Source organism: Papilio machaon, chromosome 24 (genome assembly GCF_912999745.1).
Source record: "Papilio machaon chromosome 24, ilPapMach1.1, whole genome shotgun sequence".
NCBI lineage: Eukaryota > Metazoa > Arthropoda > Insecta > Lepidoptera > Papilionidae > Papilio > Papilio machaon.
Window position 1 is genome coordinate 2,785,082 of NC_060009.1, and position 17,924 is coordinate 2,803,005.

The 17,924-nt window shown below is 34.1% G+C and overlaps 3 protein-coding genes across 3 annotated transcripts in view; 2 read left to right on the forward strand and 1 right to left on the reverse strand.

Annotated features, from left to right (window-relative positions):
• The window catches only part of LOC106720502 (T-cell leukemia homeobox protein 3), a 38,947-nt gene extending 32,951 nt beyond the window's left edge, over window positions 1–5,996 (reverse strand). Inside the window, exon 1 of the mRNA XM_014515219.2 lies at window positions 5,383–5,996. Within this exon, the coding sequence (XP_014370705.2) occupies window positions 5,383–5,926 (544 nt within the window). The 5' untranslated portion in view covers window positions 5,927–5,996. The remainder of the gene's footprint in view (window positions 1–5,382) is intronic.
• A 601-nt stretch (window positions 5,997–6,597) lies between these two features.
• Window positions 6,598–11,124, forward strand: LOC106720483. The gene is made up of 8 exons (XM_045683896.1): window positions 6,598–6,643; window positions 8,083–8,177; window positions 8,393–8,544; window positions 8,797–8,873; window positions 9,063–9,289; window positions 9,798–9,971; window positions 10,216–10,371; window positions 10,948–11,124. The coding sequence occupies exons 1-8, from the start codon at window positions 6,598–6,600 to the stop codon at window positions 11,122–11,124; spliced, it is 1,104 nt and encodes a 367-aa protein (XP_045539852.1).
• A 1,377-nt stretch (window positions 11,125–12,501) lies between these two features.
• On the forward strand, window positions 12,502–17,043 carry LOC106720482. Its single transcript, XM_045684038.1, is given in 9 exon segments — window positions 12,502–12,560; window positions 13,080–13,225; window positions 13,648–13,813; window positions 14,139–14,204; window positions 14,560–14,777; window positions 15,204–15,374; window positions 15,732–15,884; window positions 16,544–16,716; window positions 16,952–17,043. Coding segments are annotated over 8 exon segments (1,041 nt in total). The 5' UTR covers window positions 12,502–12,560; window positions 13,080–13,222; the 3' UTR covers window position 17,043.
• Window positions 17,044–17,924: the final 881 nt, after the last annotated feature.

Consider the following 17,924-nt stretch of genomic DNA (forward strand, 5'->3'; position numbering starts at 1 on the left):
TCCTTCTCGCTCACCTGTACTGTGCGGGAAAAGGACGGGAAAGGATGCAACGACCAAACGTAAAAACGGCGTAACCACAATGTGTTTTTGAAATTCGAAAATTAAATAGCACTTACCACTGCTGACTGATAGCACACTGGGCCTAGCACGAATATTTTTTTTAAATCGCCTTCGAATCGTCATCTTCAATTATGTCATAATTAGTATGATAAATCCGTGATAGGCCCATTGATAGTTGAAAAAACAAATAAAAAATTATTAAGAAATGTTCCACAGATAAAATATTTTAACGAAGTCATTCTATATCAGGAAAGTAAAGCAAAATGTTAGCTGTTAGGTAAAATTTTGCGGTTCCTATAATAGCTTGAAAGCGGAAACGACCCAGCCATTACCGGCTGAGATCATTGAGCGCCCAATTACACTCTCTATTGATTCCCTGAAACGTTCCAATGATTTTGTTATACTTAAAGTGTGTTTCCACTGTTTATTTATGCAAGTTTTAGAACAAAGTTAAGAAATCTAATATAAAATAAGGTATTATGCGACAAACTTATCTGGTCCGGTAGACAAAAGTAAACTTGAGAAAAATGGCACATAGTCCAATCAATGTGAAAAAAGTACGTAAAGTTCTTTGTCGTTTTAGTTTTTTTTATATCATTCGGTGACAAACGAGTAATCAGGCACCTGAATTATATACCTAGATATAGCGAAGCGACTGCTGCTAGACTTTAATCAAAATAGAATATTTTTCCTTCCTATGCGTCTACTCCTCTGTTAAATTCACTTCACCTTCTTACACATTCCTTATAATAAAAGAGGAAGGGACAGGGAACTAAAATTAGGCCTCCGGCACGCACACTCTTTAGACGAAACGTAGAGTAACTTCCACTTGACGCGTTTTTTTCTGTGTGGCTCGTATTGCACCGTGCGAGCCGACCCTTCGATTCCTTAGTAAATATATATATATTTTCTGATGTACTAACTGTGGTAACGCTATTTTCAACGGGCCAGGTATCTTTTTCAGACTTTAATCTCTTTTATCGTGTAACATCTAGGTAACAAAAGAGTTCTTTAGCATAACTGACTACTACAGTCGTAAAAAGCGCGACAACCGCAAACCGACGGAAACCGTGCGACACGCTCCAAAACGCTCAGTTACACAAATAAAATAATTATGCCACGTCTTTCCGCGATTTATATCTTTACTGCATTTTGAAAAATCAAAAGGTCTTGATAAAATTATTTTGTAAAAATTATAAATAAACATATTTTCTGTTCATTTCTGTCTTTAAAATAGCTTTGAAAAGAAATTTTACCTTTTACTGACAGCGAAAATAAACATCCTGTTCGTAAACATTTAATCACAACCGTTGTTGATGAATTTTCGTGTATTAAGTTATAAATCCATTTAAAATAATTACACTGACACAATAAATGCGTTGTTAATTTTGCAATGGTCACATCACTTTTGCACAACAATTCTCGACTTTACATCTATATTCACTTTCTTTTTTATGACGCCGTATGCGCTTGGCCAGTACTTTTGTTGTTGGTATAACTTCTATGATGGCACCAAAGAGGTTGATTGTTATATTATTAGTGTATAGAAATTGCACACTCTATGTAATGTTTTAAGTAAAACGCGTACAACATTTTTACTCTATGACAAGTTGTTGCTCCTTAAAATACTTTATCTTATAATAATCATTTTAAAGTCATTACTTTCGAAAAGATTCGTCTAAATTTTTTTCGAATCACATAAACTTTTATCTTTTACATCTTATCATGATTAGGCATCGAAATCCAATTTCTCGATAAAAGTGGCTTTATGATATCTTCAGGGTATTTTAAATGCAAATTTAATTACCTAGTTTCAACATTTGGGAAATTTTAGGTTAATAACTTTATTTGCGTTGGAAATCGTGTTTGTAAGGATTATATTGCAAAAAATAAAAAAAAATCGTCCAAGTATCATATACTTTCGCATTTGGAAGAACTAAACCACAAATGTTCAAAAGTACCTCAAATAGGTTATCAATGATGTTATAAAAACAGTAAAACAACGTAAGGAATATTCCTTATCTAAACTAATTTAAAAAGTACTACATTGATGAAAAAAGATGTAGCAAATTAAAATATGAAATAGGTACTATCCGCCAATATGAGAATAATTCTGAATACCCCATTATATTTGATAAAAGGAACGCGTTATAAAAACAAATAAAAGGAGACAGTAAAAAAATATTTCTAACACATACGGTTACATTTGTATTAAAAATAAAAGTGTTAACAAAAAGAACGCCGACGATAATCAGTGGCAGGAAAAAAATGCGCCTGTCAAATTATTGGCGCTAAAATGAGTAAGGTTATTTTTTCGTCATCTCTTGAGTATTTCCGACACACGCACGGAAGGGACAGTCTATTGTCTCAATTATAGGCTGCACGTCCGCGTTTCCTCTGCCTCGGTGGTCGCAAAAAAAAAAAAAACAAAATGAAAAAAAGAACTTCAAGCACAGATAACATAAGAATAGGTTTTTTATTGCAGTGAATTTTGCGAATGTATTTTTTATAAAAAAAAAACCGTTTGAGGTTCTAATTTACATATATTTTAAGCATATTACCAGAAACACTAAAACGCTCTGTAATGCACTGATAAATTGGAAATAACCTAAGCAATCACAAAGTCGTAAAATTTTGAATGGATTATTCGTATTTATCGAGAAATTTTGTTTACGATTTGTCCGTTCAATTTCCTAATTTACATAACATTGACAATTGACTGTTGTGGTCTTGGGTTGAACTGGTCGTTAACTGTTTTACAATTTCATTTGAAATTAGATGTTTGCCTACGACTTCGTTTGCGTGAATAAAAAATGGTCTAAGTTTCTTTCACGTACATCAGCTACCTTCCAGTCCACGTTTCACGTCCAGTTTCGGTGATTACCCGAAAAAAACGCGAATTTGTGGACAGACAGACAGACGAGAACTTTAAAAATTGATTTTTCGTTATTGGTTACCCAAATATATTATATGTTAAAAAAGGTTTTTTTTTCGATATGTATTAAATAAAGAAATTCTCCTTTTATTTATTGTATAGATTTAGTATTTTTTCTATGACTATCATACTCCAGAACATAACAAAAAAAAAATTCCGTACAATTTAAGACCTACGTTACTAATCAACATTCTTGTAATTAATTAAAAAAAACATATTTGTACAGGTAACACTAGACTCCCAAAAGTGTATTTCCGTCTTAGTAAGACGGTTAATTAACCGAAGTAGCTCTTATCTTTTTTTTAAACATCGGCCGAAACAAATATTTGCCCTCAAAGCTTTCTGCGGCGGTCCGGCGCGGCGCTACAAATTATCGACCACTAGCCGTCTATAATCACGACTCGATAAAAAAAAACAACACAAAAACTGGCTGTGTGTCATCGAAGCTCCGATTATAAAAAAAAACTACTAAGGAGGTTAAATAACATATTAGGAAATGGTAATATATAATAATAACAAAGTCACATGATTCAAGTCCAAATACTTATGTAAACAGCTTTTTCTGTATCAAAATATTTTTAAATTCATAATCTGTTAATATACAATTTTTATGTTTAACTTATTATTATTAAAAAAAATAAAATAAAATAAATAAATCTTTTTAAAAAAATGTCATTCGATTTTTAATCTGAACAATCACGATAAAAGACTTTCTACCTTACGTTATCTATGGTCAGTTGTCAATGGAAATTTAAAACTACACAATCTATATTTAAGATAGATAGATATCAGTGCGTTGCATTAGAAAATTATCTGAGAAAAATAATTTAATATTCAAACTAAATCTAAATGAAGATGATATCTATATTGATATCAAAGCTACCTTATCAAAGGGTAACCTAAAAGATACGTGCAGGTCGATATTTTAATGAATCAAATATAAATTTGAACGTTATCTGTAATGGTTCTTAAATTGGACATTCATTGCTCACCGGACAAGAGACTTTAAAAAGGTAAGATCTGAATCTGTATTTTGTTAATTATGACGTCATAATTTTGTCACAATATTGCACTTGTGTAACTACGAGATTTTAATGCAGTGATAATTGTATTAACATATATTGTTGTTTCTATTTTATCAAACATAATGTAGGTAAGGGATGACAATCTATATTATATATATAAAAGAAAGTCGTGTTAGTTACACTATTTATAACTCAAGATCGGTCGAACTGATTTAGGTGAAAATTGATGGGCTTAGAATTAGCTTAGAACTAGGAGACGGACATAGGAACTTTTTTATCTTGTGTGCATTTTTTCTATTCCGCGCGGTCGGAGTCGCGGGTAAAAGCTAGTATCTAATAAAACAAGTGCAATGCGCTTTTGAAAACGCAACGCCATTTAATTCGAAGTAAGAAAAATATTAATTATTAAAAATAGATATAAGAGATTAGTAAAGATAGATAGTAAAGTAAAATCTCTATCAATTTAAATTGATCCGTAAATATTTTAATTAGTAAATATTAACGCCATATAGATTTGAAAATGTAACTTAAATTTTAAAATAATACCCTCATTATTTAAATTTTAATGAATGTTTTTTAAATCTTGTTACGAGTTTTTATATACCCACAGTATAATTTGAAAAATTGAATAATTTGTAACTTAAATCATCCACGTTTTTTAATTGTTTACGATCTTAAAATGTGCGGTTGGTGGGAAATATTGGACACCACCATTTTAGTTTAAGTATATTTTATATTTAATAATTTATTCAACATTAGGTACATATATGTATGGTTTTTTATTATTATTATGGACAGGGGTTTTAGGGATTATTCTGGAAGGGGCGGTGAAGAGTTTAAAAAAAATCACGAAAAATCACGCATTGCTAAAATAAGATACCATGCTTATTGTTTTCTGACTGAAGACGTTTTAATTAACGAGTTAATAATATGTTCAAAAATTTCATATTACTTTATAAAAATAAAGAATACAGGTGATTTTCTGGTTATGGGAGTTGAAGTGGAGCAAAACCTCACTGAATATCAGAGTAGGGCGTCAAAAGTTGCTAGAAAATATCAGGCGATTAAAGAACAAATCCTTATTGGGAAATGCATCTACGGCTGATCGCTACGTTTAGTACGTACCATATATTGTTTATTTTTTATATAGGAACATACAAATATTTCTTATTATGTTTTAATTTCTCATTCTCTATTTTAGTATATTTCTATGGGCTAGGTGAACTCTATTCGCGCGTAGCTTACATAGATTTAAAAATATGTTTTGTCTTTTGCAGTTTGATGTAGTCATAGTAACAAAAGTGTTTTTATAAGAAAATAACATACCAAAGAGTAACAATAATTTCATAATATTTTACTTACCGTTAAGTCGATCTTTGACAACCTGATGCGCGAACGCCGCGGCTGCCGCCTGCCTCATAGGGTCCAGCGCCACGCCCCATGCGCCCAGAGCCCCTAGCGCCCTGTGCGCTGGCACGCGGACCACCCCTGGGCTCCCTGAGAACCCATAGCCACCACCCAAGCCCAGCCCTGGCCTCAGCAAAAGCCCGGAGTTAGGATAAAGAGCCGGATTATGAGAGAAATTTAAAGGTAACCCTGAATTGTCTCTGGCTTCATCTTTAGCACTCTCTGATTCAGTGTCCTGGTCACTTCTATCACTCTCTCCAGAATTTCTCTTGTCTATATCTTCGAATTGCTTACCAAGGAGTCTTGATATACTGAATGGTAAATTGACTCTTTGTTGAGTATCAGTCATATGTTCGTTGGGAGAGTTGTGGTATGTATGGTAGCTATGCTCGGAGTCTCGGTCTTCGGATGCCATGCTCCTGTCACATGCCCCCGACAGTCTGCTGTCAGAGTCCACGTTGATCTCCTCCTGATCGTCATCTGAATGCATTGATGACATTTTGATTTTTTTTCTGTCTTTAATTAAACACTAGCACTTTTGTATCTATTTGTCACCATAGTACGTTAAAAATCACTTTAATGTTAATTTATATTATTAAAATTATATACTAATAATTAGTGATTTTTATCATGAGTTATTTAATTTGTGATTGGTAAGTTAAATACTTTTTAAATTTGTCTATGATTTCTAATTTGACAGTTCGAACGCGCGATTCCTTTTTCGAAATAGTTTTGGCGCCACGCTCGACCGCCCGCGGCCGTTCCGTCGCGTACAATATCAGTAAACGGCCCAATCAGTTGCACCCCCACCGTTTCAAATCGAACTATACTATAACCACACAAAACGCCTCAACTATACCCCGTTGAGTGGTACAGTTTCCGACAAAAGCTTAATACGATTTCCGAACATAAAAACGCGCTTAGACTCGCCAACTTTAACAGAATGGCTTGCTCCGTCCTTTTCTACTAGCTTCTTGAGTTCTTGATCTCCCCTTGTATATTTGTTTCATAACAATGTATTTTCAACCTTATCACTAAGTTTTAAAGTGCGTTTTTGCTTGCAAGTGTAATAATATTAGCACATTTTAATATCAAACCTGAAACAAATACCAAAACAGCAAGAACCTTTGGGCAAAAGAGACAACAATACTGCATGATACAGAGGTAATAATGCATCAGAAAGAATCAGGTAGCGTTTTGTCAAAGGGCGTGCTCGGTACAGTAAGGCATCATTTAAATCCAGTTATGGCCTGACAAATGGTGTACATGTTAAGGGGGGAGCAATGTTAGGAAACTATTTTTGAATCTTTTAAGACAGTTAAATTATTTACGTTCAGCGGTCGACCCGGGCATAGACAATGCACTTTATAATAAAATAGATCCCAAGTTTCGTGTTATGGTCACAGATAAGTAAGGATAATGTATTGGTGAAGATAGGTTCTTTATGGTATTGAGAGCGACAGTTCGAGTGGTAAAGGGTGTTAGATTATTGCTGAGCACGATAAAAGACCTTCCAATATGGCGATGGCTTCTATAGTAATTGTCGGTTGCATTTGAATTTGAAATGTAGATAAGATTTATTACGAGTATGAAACGTGGACGGAATTAATGTAATTGATTCTTACATACATAGTTTTCTTTATCTATGATTGCCTTATATACAATAACTCTGGAAGTTGTATGTAATTTAATGTAATATGAACGTTAGTACTCGTAGGTACTCATATAACAAACTAGTTTACATATTACAGTTGTAAGATTTTAATTTACATTTAAAATACGAAAGCAAATTATTATTTGTCTCATTTTCGAAAGAGAATTGTTAAATCAGGGATAAGAGTCGAGATTAAAAAATAACGATCCAGTGACGAAATAAAATTATAACAATCTGATGTAAATTTAACTAACTTAATTTTAATAATCAAAGTTATTAATATTTAAAAAAAAATCGGAAAATGAATCTTTCGTGTTGTATTTTTTCCTGTGTCCCGACATCTAGTGTCGAAAAGATGTACGTTGAGTTTTGTTTTGACAGCGACATCTATTGTTGAGCGGATAACTCACACTTAATTTGATTGTAAAAATTAATTATTAAGTTTAACAGAATGTATAGCTTCGAGGAGACGTTCTAGCAAAATAATAATTTGGCTTGAGTGATGTAACTCAATTTAATATATATAATAATGTAAAATAGTTATAAAGATAACAAACAGTGCATTGATAAATCTAGCGCCATCTAATGTTTTATTTATAATCTCAGTTTTCATTACATTTATCGAACGAAGCTTTGACGTAAATAATTAAAAACAAACTAATATTTTAAACCCAATCATAGTTCATGTCATTAAATTTTTACAATCATGAAATGCGCTCACGCATGAAATTTGATTTTAAATTTAAAATTAAATTAAATATTTTTTTATTTTCCTATTATATACAAGATGAAATTCGTTGATATTTTATTAAGTTTCATTGTTTTAAATGAAATAGGTAAGAATTTTTACATGTTTTATTCACTTCTGTAACTTTTGATTTAAATTTTAAACTTGACATATTTTTCAAAAAATACTTTAGTACTCAAAAAAGCTAAGAGCAATTAGTATATATTTTTACGATACACTAAAAACTATAATTATAAAGAGTTATTTATTACAGAAACAATAACAGGTTTGAAAATTACCGCTGAAGTTCTGAACAAAACTCGAAGGATTCTCAGAGGTACCGAAGCTGGGGATTCAAAACCATTTATGGTAAGAAGTTTCTTAAATATATTTTCAAATTAACAATTATAGATAGGAATAGATAGAAAGGCATTGTAACAATTTTTATTTAGTTATGTGTCGCACTTACAGAAGACATACAGAAATCGGTCAGAAATTGTCTGGAACCTTAAGATTCGATAAAGAGAAAGTATTTTTTACATTGAATTTTTCCCATCGCAATAATTCATATACATTTAATTCAGGTATATTTAAGACCAGCGCGGGACTTGGAGAATACAGTGGTTGATCGCAACTGGCTGTGCGGTGGTGTTATAATACATGAGAACTACGTATTGACTTCAGCCGCGTGCATTGAGAACATAGGACACTTTTACGTCGTATCCGGTACACACAGGTGTATTAGAACTTAATAAAATTCAAGTTTTAACTTAGTTTTTATATTTAGCAATAGATGGAGCTTTTTTCAAATTTGAAATGAATTTAGTTAAAATTATAAAGATTCTTACCGTGGGTTTCTCCGTTTAAAACGTATTTTTATCTCTGAGGGATAATTATATATTTAATACAAAGATTTTGGTGTCAGAAACCCAGAGTGAGTGCGTAAGTTAATATATTTATGGCAATTTAAATTTCTCAAATACCACAGATGGATTCCGCCCGGTATCCAGGACGATTGCATTACAAATGGCGCAATGAAAGCGGTCTGGAAGTGCGTACCTGCAAGTGAGTAATCTTTCCATCGTTATCATATACAACCGAAACTTCTGTTCAAAGAAAAACATTTGTGATTAGAAAGCGCATGATTTTAATTAACCAAGGAGCTTAAGGATGTGATCAATTAAGTTAGGGGTTAATTGAAAAGAGATGTAATAATTTTTCACCTTGTTTGAATATGTGTTACTTCGCTCCTAGACTACGAATACGACGGTGATCAGTTCGAGAACATTCGATGGATGATCAATGACATAGCAGTGGTAAAAGTGGAGGACAGGTTTAACTTCCACCGACGTGTAGTCGGCTGTGACTATGTGCCTAAGAAGATACAGTTCAACAACAAAAGTATCGATTTAGAGGCCCCGGGGACTATCGGGACTCTCGCTGGATGGGGGTCACAGAGTAGCTTTGGAGATCCAATACAGGTAAGTGATTACTGCAAACTTCAATAAATGCTACTATTAATATGAATAAACATTCTCGCGGTTGACAGAACAAAGTAAAATTGAACTTTGGTAAACACACTCATTAGAAGAAACGCAGAATTATTTGCATTTGACGCATGGCTTTCCTCTGGTCGTGGTATTACCGGTTCAGCCGTCTGTGCACCGATATTCTGCTGAGAGCTTAACGAAGCGAAGCAATTGATTGAGTCTGAAAGTATTGTAAAATGAACACATTAGTGGTACAGATTTTATCTCTTCTGTTACCTTAAGTTTTTGTCTTCTTGCTTTGAAAATTCTAAAATAATGGTATTAAATGAGTTACCAACGTAACCTGGGTCAGCGTGGTTAGGTAATAGACATTACCTAACCAGTCTAGTAGAGACTAGACAGTCATCATTAACTTAGGTAGACTACTGGCACATAATATGTGGACGACGACGAAATTGTTAACAAGCTAACATTTTAACTAACAAACCATTTTATCTAGGCTCTGGAGAGACAAACGATAAACTCTCCAGTGCTAATGGAGACGAACACAATGCTGCTGAGCAAGTCTTATTGCAAGCGGCGTTGGCCGGAGCAATACCACTACATCATCGATAAGTCCATGATCTGTGCCAAGGACTCCATTAGTGGAGGGGAACTTGCCGGACTTTGTAACGTACGTATACTCTTGTTCGCGTTGACGTTCATGTTCACGTCACCAACAACATGGCTACCAAAGAGAAACAAATAAGTTATAGAGCGGACATACCAAAAAAATCCTACAAAAACTTTTATCGTAATATTTAGTGGCAGCAACGTATGGACTCCTATGCTCTTTATTTTGACAGATATCGGATGCTAATAATATTTTTTTGTAATTTGTCAGATCGTCAAATCGATAAAATTTGATAAAATTCCAGGATAAAATAAAATGCAAAGAACTGATAGACTCTCAGGAAGATTATGGCATAAGAAGATCGGAAAAGCATATAGGAGAGAGTGAGATACATAATGCAGCACATTCTGACTCCACTGGACATAGAAGAGCTAAGATATCTACTGGAGGATTCTGTGAGGTAAGTATGACTGCCGAAAGAAGAGAAGTTTAATGCTCTCTCTCTCGTTGGAGAACCGACTTCTCCTCTCGACCATCTCTTGTAGGGAGACCATCTCTTGTGGTGTTTCTCCACTTTGTGCGGTGCTCAATGATGTTGATAGCGTTATGCGTTTAATACTCACTGAAAGAGATTTGTTTTTACTAAACTAGACCAGGAACTGATTAAGATTAAATGACTGATGAAAGTGAATATGAACTTACATTTGGCTAATTAAATAACGCTTAATAAAGTCTATCAGGTCTTCATAACTAGACAATATAGTTACCTTTAGTCTTCCTAAAAAAAGGCATAACAAAAAAATACACTAAGATTAAATGTTTCCTAATATTCTCCTATATATTACCACTCAGTCGGCCTAGCATGAATATTTGTGACAATCGCCATCGTATCGTCATCAATAAAATATGTGCCCCCAGGCGTATAGTACACCAAAAAATTAACGATGACGATACGAAGGCGATTGCCTCAAATATTTGTACTAGGCCCACTGGTCTTAAAGGTCATCTATCAAAAGTTACTGATTACTTATGTTAGAACGACCACGGCGGTCCCCTGGTGGTGGGGCACGGCAACAGTGCGACAGTGGTGGGTGTCATAGCGGCCTGTCTCACAACCAACATCACCCGCAAGTGTCACGGCCCCTTTCTCTACACCAGCGTATATAACAACCGTCTCATGATCATGTGCGCTGTCGATAAAGAAATCTCGTAAGTTTTATACTATTAGTACTTACCTTAGTACTCTTAGTACTTACCTTACCTTACTTAGTACTTACTTAGTAGATACCATCATTTTTACACACCAGCAGCAATAACAGAATAGACCGGTAGAATATCATGATCACACAGAAGACTGTCTAGTGGAACCTGTTCCGCGTTTTCTGATGAGTGTACGTTCCGGAGGCCTAATTTAAGACTCCCTTCCCTTTCCATCCTTTACTTATTAGGAATGAATGGGAAACGGTTCCATCCTTTTCTTATATAAAGAAAAGAAAATGCCAGTGCAATTGACAGAGGAGGAGACGCATAGGTTGGGAAATATCCTTTTTCTGTGCGTGCGGAAGAGGGGCTTCCGTCGATTAAGAGTAGACAACGCATCTCCAATTACGAATGTTTTTTTAGCCCCGCTTGTCGGAGTTATGTATTCAGAACTACAAATACCAAAATGATCGAAACAACGTTTTCCTGGATTGGACACCCTGATGGGTATGTATAGTTTAAAAACTATTACAACCTGATGTATGACGAATTTTTTCTACCTTACTTACGTACTGTTACATTTTTAGCCGACTTCAAAAAAGAAGGAGGTTTTCAACTCGACTTTAGTTTTTTTAATGTGTGTTACCGCGAAGCTCCGCCCCTGGTCCATTCTGTATAACATCTGGTGTCAGTGTCGGTAGTTTGGACAGAAAGTGTCTGGACAAACCAGCAATGGTTCTAATGTATACTAAACTACATCTTGATTGAATTATTTTTTTTAGTCTAGCTAGCTTTTATAAGTCTAGCTTTTATAGTTTAAATAGTGTGCTACTTAGGTTTGACTTAGTGTAGTCTTTCATTTAAGTTTATAATGCCTATTTGAAACATTTCAGCCCTTCAAAGCCTGAGCTTGTGACAAAAATAAGAAGAGAAACAAATGAAAACAGAAAATCTTAGTGAAAAAGAGTTCCTCAATTAAAAATATATTTTACAATAAAAAAAAACATGCTTGCTTAATTTATTTAACTTATCTTTAGCCCTTTATTTAACATAATGTATTGTCAATAGTAGTCAAGAGTTTAGTGTTTTTACAGTATCAGATGGCAAACATGCAAGTGGCCTTCTGAATTCGCTAAAATAGCGAAGTGACTGCGGCCTAGAGATGTCTGCTTTATGTTTAAAAATAGCAGAATATTTCCACTTATTTATAAAAAAATGGATAGAAAAGGGAAGAGTACTTAAATTTGACCTACGTCACGCACATTTTGCAGAGCGAAATTACTTTCACTAGATGCTTGTTTTCTGTGTGGTCGTGGTATTGCACCGGACTATTCGTGCAGCAACGTCATGCTGCAAGGACCCTAGAACCCTACCACTGTATAGTATATTTGCAGTAACTGGAACGTTAAAGCAATACGTAATCAACAAATCACAATGTAATTGAGTAAGGTATTGATCTCGTAAAACATTATATAATTTACGTTCATTGTTTCCAAATACTAAAGGTTTCTGTTGAAACAATTGCACACAAACATACTGCTCTCTTTTTTTAGAAGAGATTGAGAGGGATGACGATATGTTTTTGTAACCTTGTTTCGGTAGTGAGAACTGATGGATGTGATTTTTTTTTTTCAGATATGTTTTGTTTGAAATAGACGTTGTATTGTTTCCATTGTTGTACGGTTGTGTTCACTTTCACGTAAATCACTTTATACTAAAAGAATTGCAATTAATTTTACCGTGAAATTGAATTAATAATTTGTTTTCATTAGAATCGCACATGGGTCAAATTCCATGATGAAATGTTTCTTTTTTATAATGTCAAGTGATTTGTTTTTATACACAATTTGTATTTTATTAAGTAAGGGTTCATTTTAAAATTGTCGTTTTCGTCAAAAAAAAATAGACGTCAATCTTTTATTTCCATAATATAAACTGGGAAGAGATATAATTTTACAGTTGTTTCAGGTTCGAAATTAATTGAGGGTACAACAAAAACAATTAAAATAAGTGAATTATTAAGGAATACAGGTAGAATTGATTTATTAGACCATTTCAATGTAACAAGGAGAATATTAGATGGCAAGGAAGTGCGTGAAAATAGACCTTATATGGTAATAATTTATTTAAATACTAAATGTAACTTGACCATACTTAAAGTAACGTCATCTTTACAGATAAATAAGTAACAAGGGCTAATTTTATATAAGTATTACGGTCTGAGAAACGAGCGAAATCGTGGGCAATAACTAGTATAAAAAAACTTTAGAGGTGTCAAGGGACACCCGGATGGAACGAAGTTCCTTTCAATTAATTAGTGAAGGAACCAATGTTTATTCTATGAATAAAAAACTTAAGTCTTCACAAGAAGTACATTTTATTTCTATGAATTTTCGTTATATATTGTCACGTCGTTGCCATGGTGATATAGCAAAAAGTGTCGTGACAACTTTTCGTAAGAATTTTTTCCGTCTAGCCCCCTTTCACAACGCGCGATAAGGAACTTCGTTCCAAAAGTTAAATGTTTTTGTTGTAGGTATACCTCAAGCTGCCAAAGAAGTATCCGAAACAAGGGGACTACCGTCGCTGGCTGTGCGGCGGTGTTATCATCCACGAACAGTATATCCTGACCTCCGCCGCTTGCATTGAGGATGTCAAACATTTCTATGTCGTCTCTGGAACATATACGTAAGAATAAACCAGTTTAAATTGATCTCTTAAGGTCGCTGTATTTAGTCTTTTAAGACAATTTGCGTATTTTACTGGAAGAATAAAGTAGAACGGCCGAAATCAATGTTACATTCTTATGATCAATCCGAATCCGAAAATTATTGTTACGTTGTGTTAAACCGAGTATAAAATTATTCGGCTCTTTGAGCAATTATACATCATATTTTAGATAGCTTGGTCATAAAGTACCTACTTATCACATTTGAAGAGCCTTACCTTACGGAGAGCGCATATGTAGTGAATTTTTTGAATCAAAAACTGTATTTATTTTCCATTACAGCTTTTACGAAGGTGAAGAGGAGTACACTAATCCCTGTTTCAAAAATGGAGCAAAGAGAGCTGTGTGGAAATGCATACCAAGAAGTAAAGATTAAGTGATGTTTTCATTCATCCATCCATCAACTCCAACTCAAGCGATCTCATCTATTATATAAAATTCTCGTGTCACGGGGTTCGAACTTGAACTCCTCCGAAACGGCTTGACCGATTCTCATGAAATTTTGTGAGCATATTCAGTAGGTCTGAGAATCGGACAACATCTATTTTTCATACTCCTATTAAGTTTTTTTAACTGCGCGCGGATGGATTCTCGGGCGACAGCTAGTCTTATTATAAATTTCTAAACGTAGCACTTTACATGAATATTTATCTATGGTATCTTTGCTTCTTCTTTACTTATTAATTGTTGCTTTAATTTATTACTTGTATCTGTTTTAAGATTACATATTCGATGGTCACGAGAACGACAACGTTCGCTGGATGAACAATGATCTGGCAGTCGTGAAAGTGGAAGACGAGTTTGACTTCGACCGTCGCATGCGAGGCTGTGATTTCATCCCAGCATCTATCGCTTATAACAACCGTAGTGAACAGTATGAAAGTGCTGGTAACATCGCTTCGGTTGCTGGTTGGGGTAGCACGGATAAGTATAGTGATGTAACTGCTGGAGACTTAAAAATATTGTTCTCTCTATTTTTTCTATGAGCATGAGTGGGATGACTGTTTATATATAAGTTTCGTCTAGAATCACTTTGGCTGTAACAAAGAACAATTTGTAAAAAAGGTTAACAACATGAACACGTGTTAGTCGATAACACATTGTAAAAGGTGACCTATTGTTCCATACGACGTTTTACTTATTGAGGCAACGTAGACTAGATTATATAATGATATTTTCCCGCTTTTGTCTCCAACCCACAAATTGTAATTATGAAGTTCTACACGGAATATGTTAACTTTTCATCCAAACGACTAAGATTTACAAGATTCAAATAACAGCAAATTTTTAAATTACGGTTACTTCTTCGTTTTAACAAATTTTTTATTAAAAAAAATGAAGTTGCTTTAATAACTTATTCGTAGTGGATCAACACTCGAAGTGGCAGTACCAGACAAGCACTGTTAGAAAGCAATGTGATCTTGATATCCAAAGCTCTGTGCAAGAGTCGCTGGGGTCCGCGGTATCACAACATCATTGACAACTACATGATCTGCACTAAAGATATCACCGCCCAGCTCAGCGAAATGTGCCACGTATGTAGAATTTTTCTTATTAATCTTAATATTATAAATGCAAAATGTTAACATCTAGATGGATGGATGTTTGTTAGCAGATCACTCCGAAACGGCTAAACGGACCTGGATGAAATTTTGCACAGAGATACGTTACTGTCTGAAATAGGATATAGGATACTAAGTTGTTTTTTTTTAATTCTACACTTACTTAGCCGTAGACAAAAGCTAGTTTGGAATAAGTTTCGTGCCTTTGTATCGGATTGTGTTTAAATGTAGTAAGGTCTTCCAGCTCAGTCTTAAAATCATCAGAAAAATATCTCCGATCTATTTGATTGAAAATAAATACATTGTTTTAAATTTAATATCGATTTTCAGGATAAATACGTTGATTGCACTGATATAATGTACTTAGGGGAATATGGCGGTGAACGAAGAGACATGTCAAGTGAAAATTTATTAGTGCATTCAGCCTCTCACAATTTTAACGGAAGAAAAAGATTGAAATCTTGGAGCGGTGGTTTCTGTGAGGTAATTTAATTACATATTTATAATATTAGGTTAAAGATAATATTTATGGGTTTCTAATACTTACTCCGATTGTTTATTTGACGATGAATAAACTTCTAATACTATAAATCATTTTTTAACTTCATAATTGGTCGTGAATAGATATTTAATTAATTTAGGTGACCTACTTATATTTGCTGCAAGTAAAGTTTTAAGATTTTTTTCATTTTACAGCTTTTTAGTCAATTCTTAACAGTAGGTAGTAGACGCCAGCAACAACATCAGTTGCACGAATTGTCCTCGCTCAGTGAAATAGAAGAGAAAGTAATGATGAGTGTGTTGCCGGAGGCCTAATTTTAGTCCTCTTTCCCTTCCCACCCTTTTTTATAGGGAAAGGATGGGAAGGGAAGGTGGATTTGATGGAGGAGGAGATGCATAGGAAGGTTAAATATTCTCTTTTTGTGCGTCTCCTCCTTCGTCGATTGGGGGCAGGCAACTATGTCTATGGGCAGCGGTCGCTTCACCATTTCGGCGAATTCATGTGGCCGCTTGTTCCTTTGCCACCCTTTTAATATAAAAAAAAAATATATATTTACCTTATTATGCTTCTCTAGCTGAATGACCTTTATTATCTATCTCATATCTCTCTTGTACTGTATTTGTGTGTGTCTCTACTTCAGAACGATCACGGCGGCCCACTGGTCTACGGAACTGGGAACGAGGCTGTCGTAATCGGCGTCATCTCCGCCTGCCTCGTGAAGGAGACCAACAACAAGTGCTACGGCCCTTTCCTCTACACCAGCGTCTATAGGAACCGAAAGCTTATCAATTGCGCCCTTTTTAAGGATCCCAAGTAAATTTTTGGATTTCATATTTTATTTTAGACTGTCGTGAAATTTATTTCCTAGCTTGTAATCTTACTCTGGTTGGAGTAAGCTTAGATGAATTCGTTAATTACTGATTTTTGTTTAGTATTTCACTTTTTTTTTTTTATGTATTCGTTGTAAAAATTAACTTCTACCTGTAGTTATTATTGATTTTTGCACAATTGAGGACATCCTAAAATGAGATGACAATTTAAATTGCAGCGTTAACTGCAAAGTATTCAGAACTGATGATACCTATCTTGAGATAGACTTAAAGTGGGAAGAGGAAGACACAGAACTAAATAAAAGGTAATCAAACAAATAAATACTTCGAAATGATTATTTTTTAAGTCGTGAGGATCTTCTACAACTCTAATCCCTTCCTCAACTAAAACTTAATACATTTTTGGAATGAAATTATTTATAATTTATTGTAATAAATCTTATTATGTTGTTTTCTTACCAGTTATGAAACAGAAATAAATCCAATGCGACGGAAAAGAGAAAAAATTCTAAGAAAAACTAATAACGTAACTCTTGCGTAATTAATCGTTGGTTTCTGACACCAAAATAACTCATCATCTCCTTGACCTTGTCCCACTTAGATAGGGTTGGTGCACCAGGTTTCCATCCTCCAAATCAATATGTCTGCCATCATCTCCATTGTTACCTCCTTCTTGATCATGTCACCTTTCACACAATCCATCCATCTCTTCCTAGGCCTACCTGTACCGGTGTACCCCTCCACAAAAACTATAACTATAAAAAACATATCGTCAACCCTCAAATTATCTTTGACAAAACAGTGATAACAATATGTTTTATACGGAGATTTTGATCTCAGAAACCAACGATAAAAGATTCGGCAATGGTTAACATTAACGTTTTGAGAACTAATTTTAAAATAAAAATGTTAATATTGTTGGTTTGTATTATTTACTTTAAAAAATACTCGATATCGATTTTTTTTAACTCGCCTAAAATTGAACAAAAACTAAAAATCCTTAGTAAATTAGAACGTACAAAGAGGGAGAAGAAAAATTATTCTTACTATTATATATTACTAATATTATAAATGCGAATGTTTACATGGATGGATGGATGTTTGTTTGAAGGTATCTCCAGAAAGGCTTTACAAATCTCGATGAAATTCGGCATAGATGTAGAACATAGTCTGGAAAAACACATAGGCTAC

Excerpts from the sequence above, each read along its gene's own strand:
- LOC106720483 (XM_045683896.1), top strand. The coding sequence starts at position 6,598 with ATGCATCAGAAAGAATCAGGTAGCGTTTTGTCAAAGGGCGTGCTCG. Across the intron at positions 6,644-8,082 it reads TTTGTCAAAGGGCGTGCTCG|AAACAATAACAGGTTTGAAA; the intron begins GTACAGTAAGGC and ends TATTTATTACAG. Across the intron at positions 9,972-10,215 it reads AACTTGCCGGACTTTGTAAC|GATAAAATAAAATGCAAAGA; the intron begins GTACGTATACTC and ends ATAAAATTCCAG.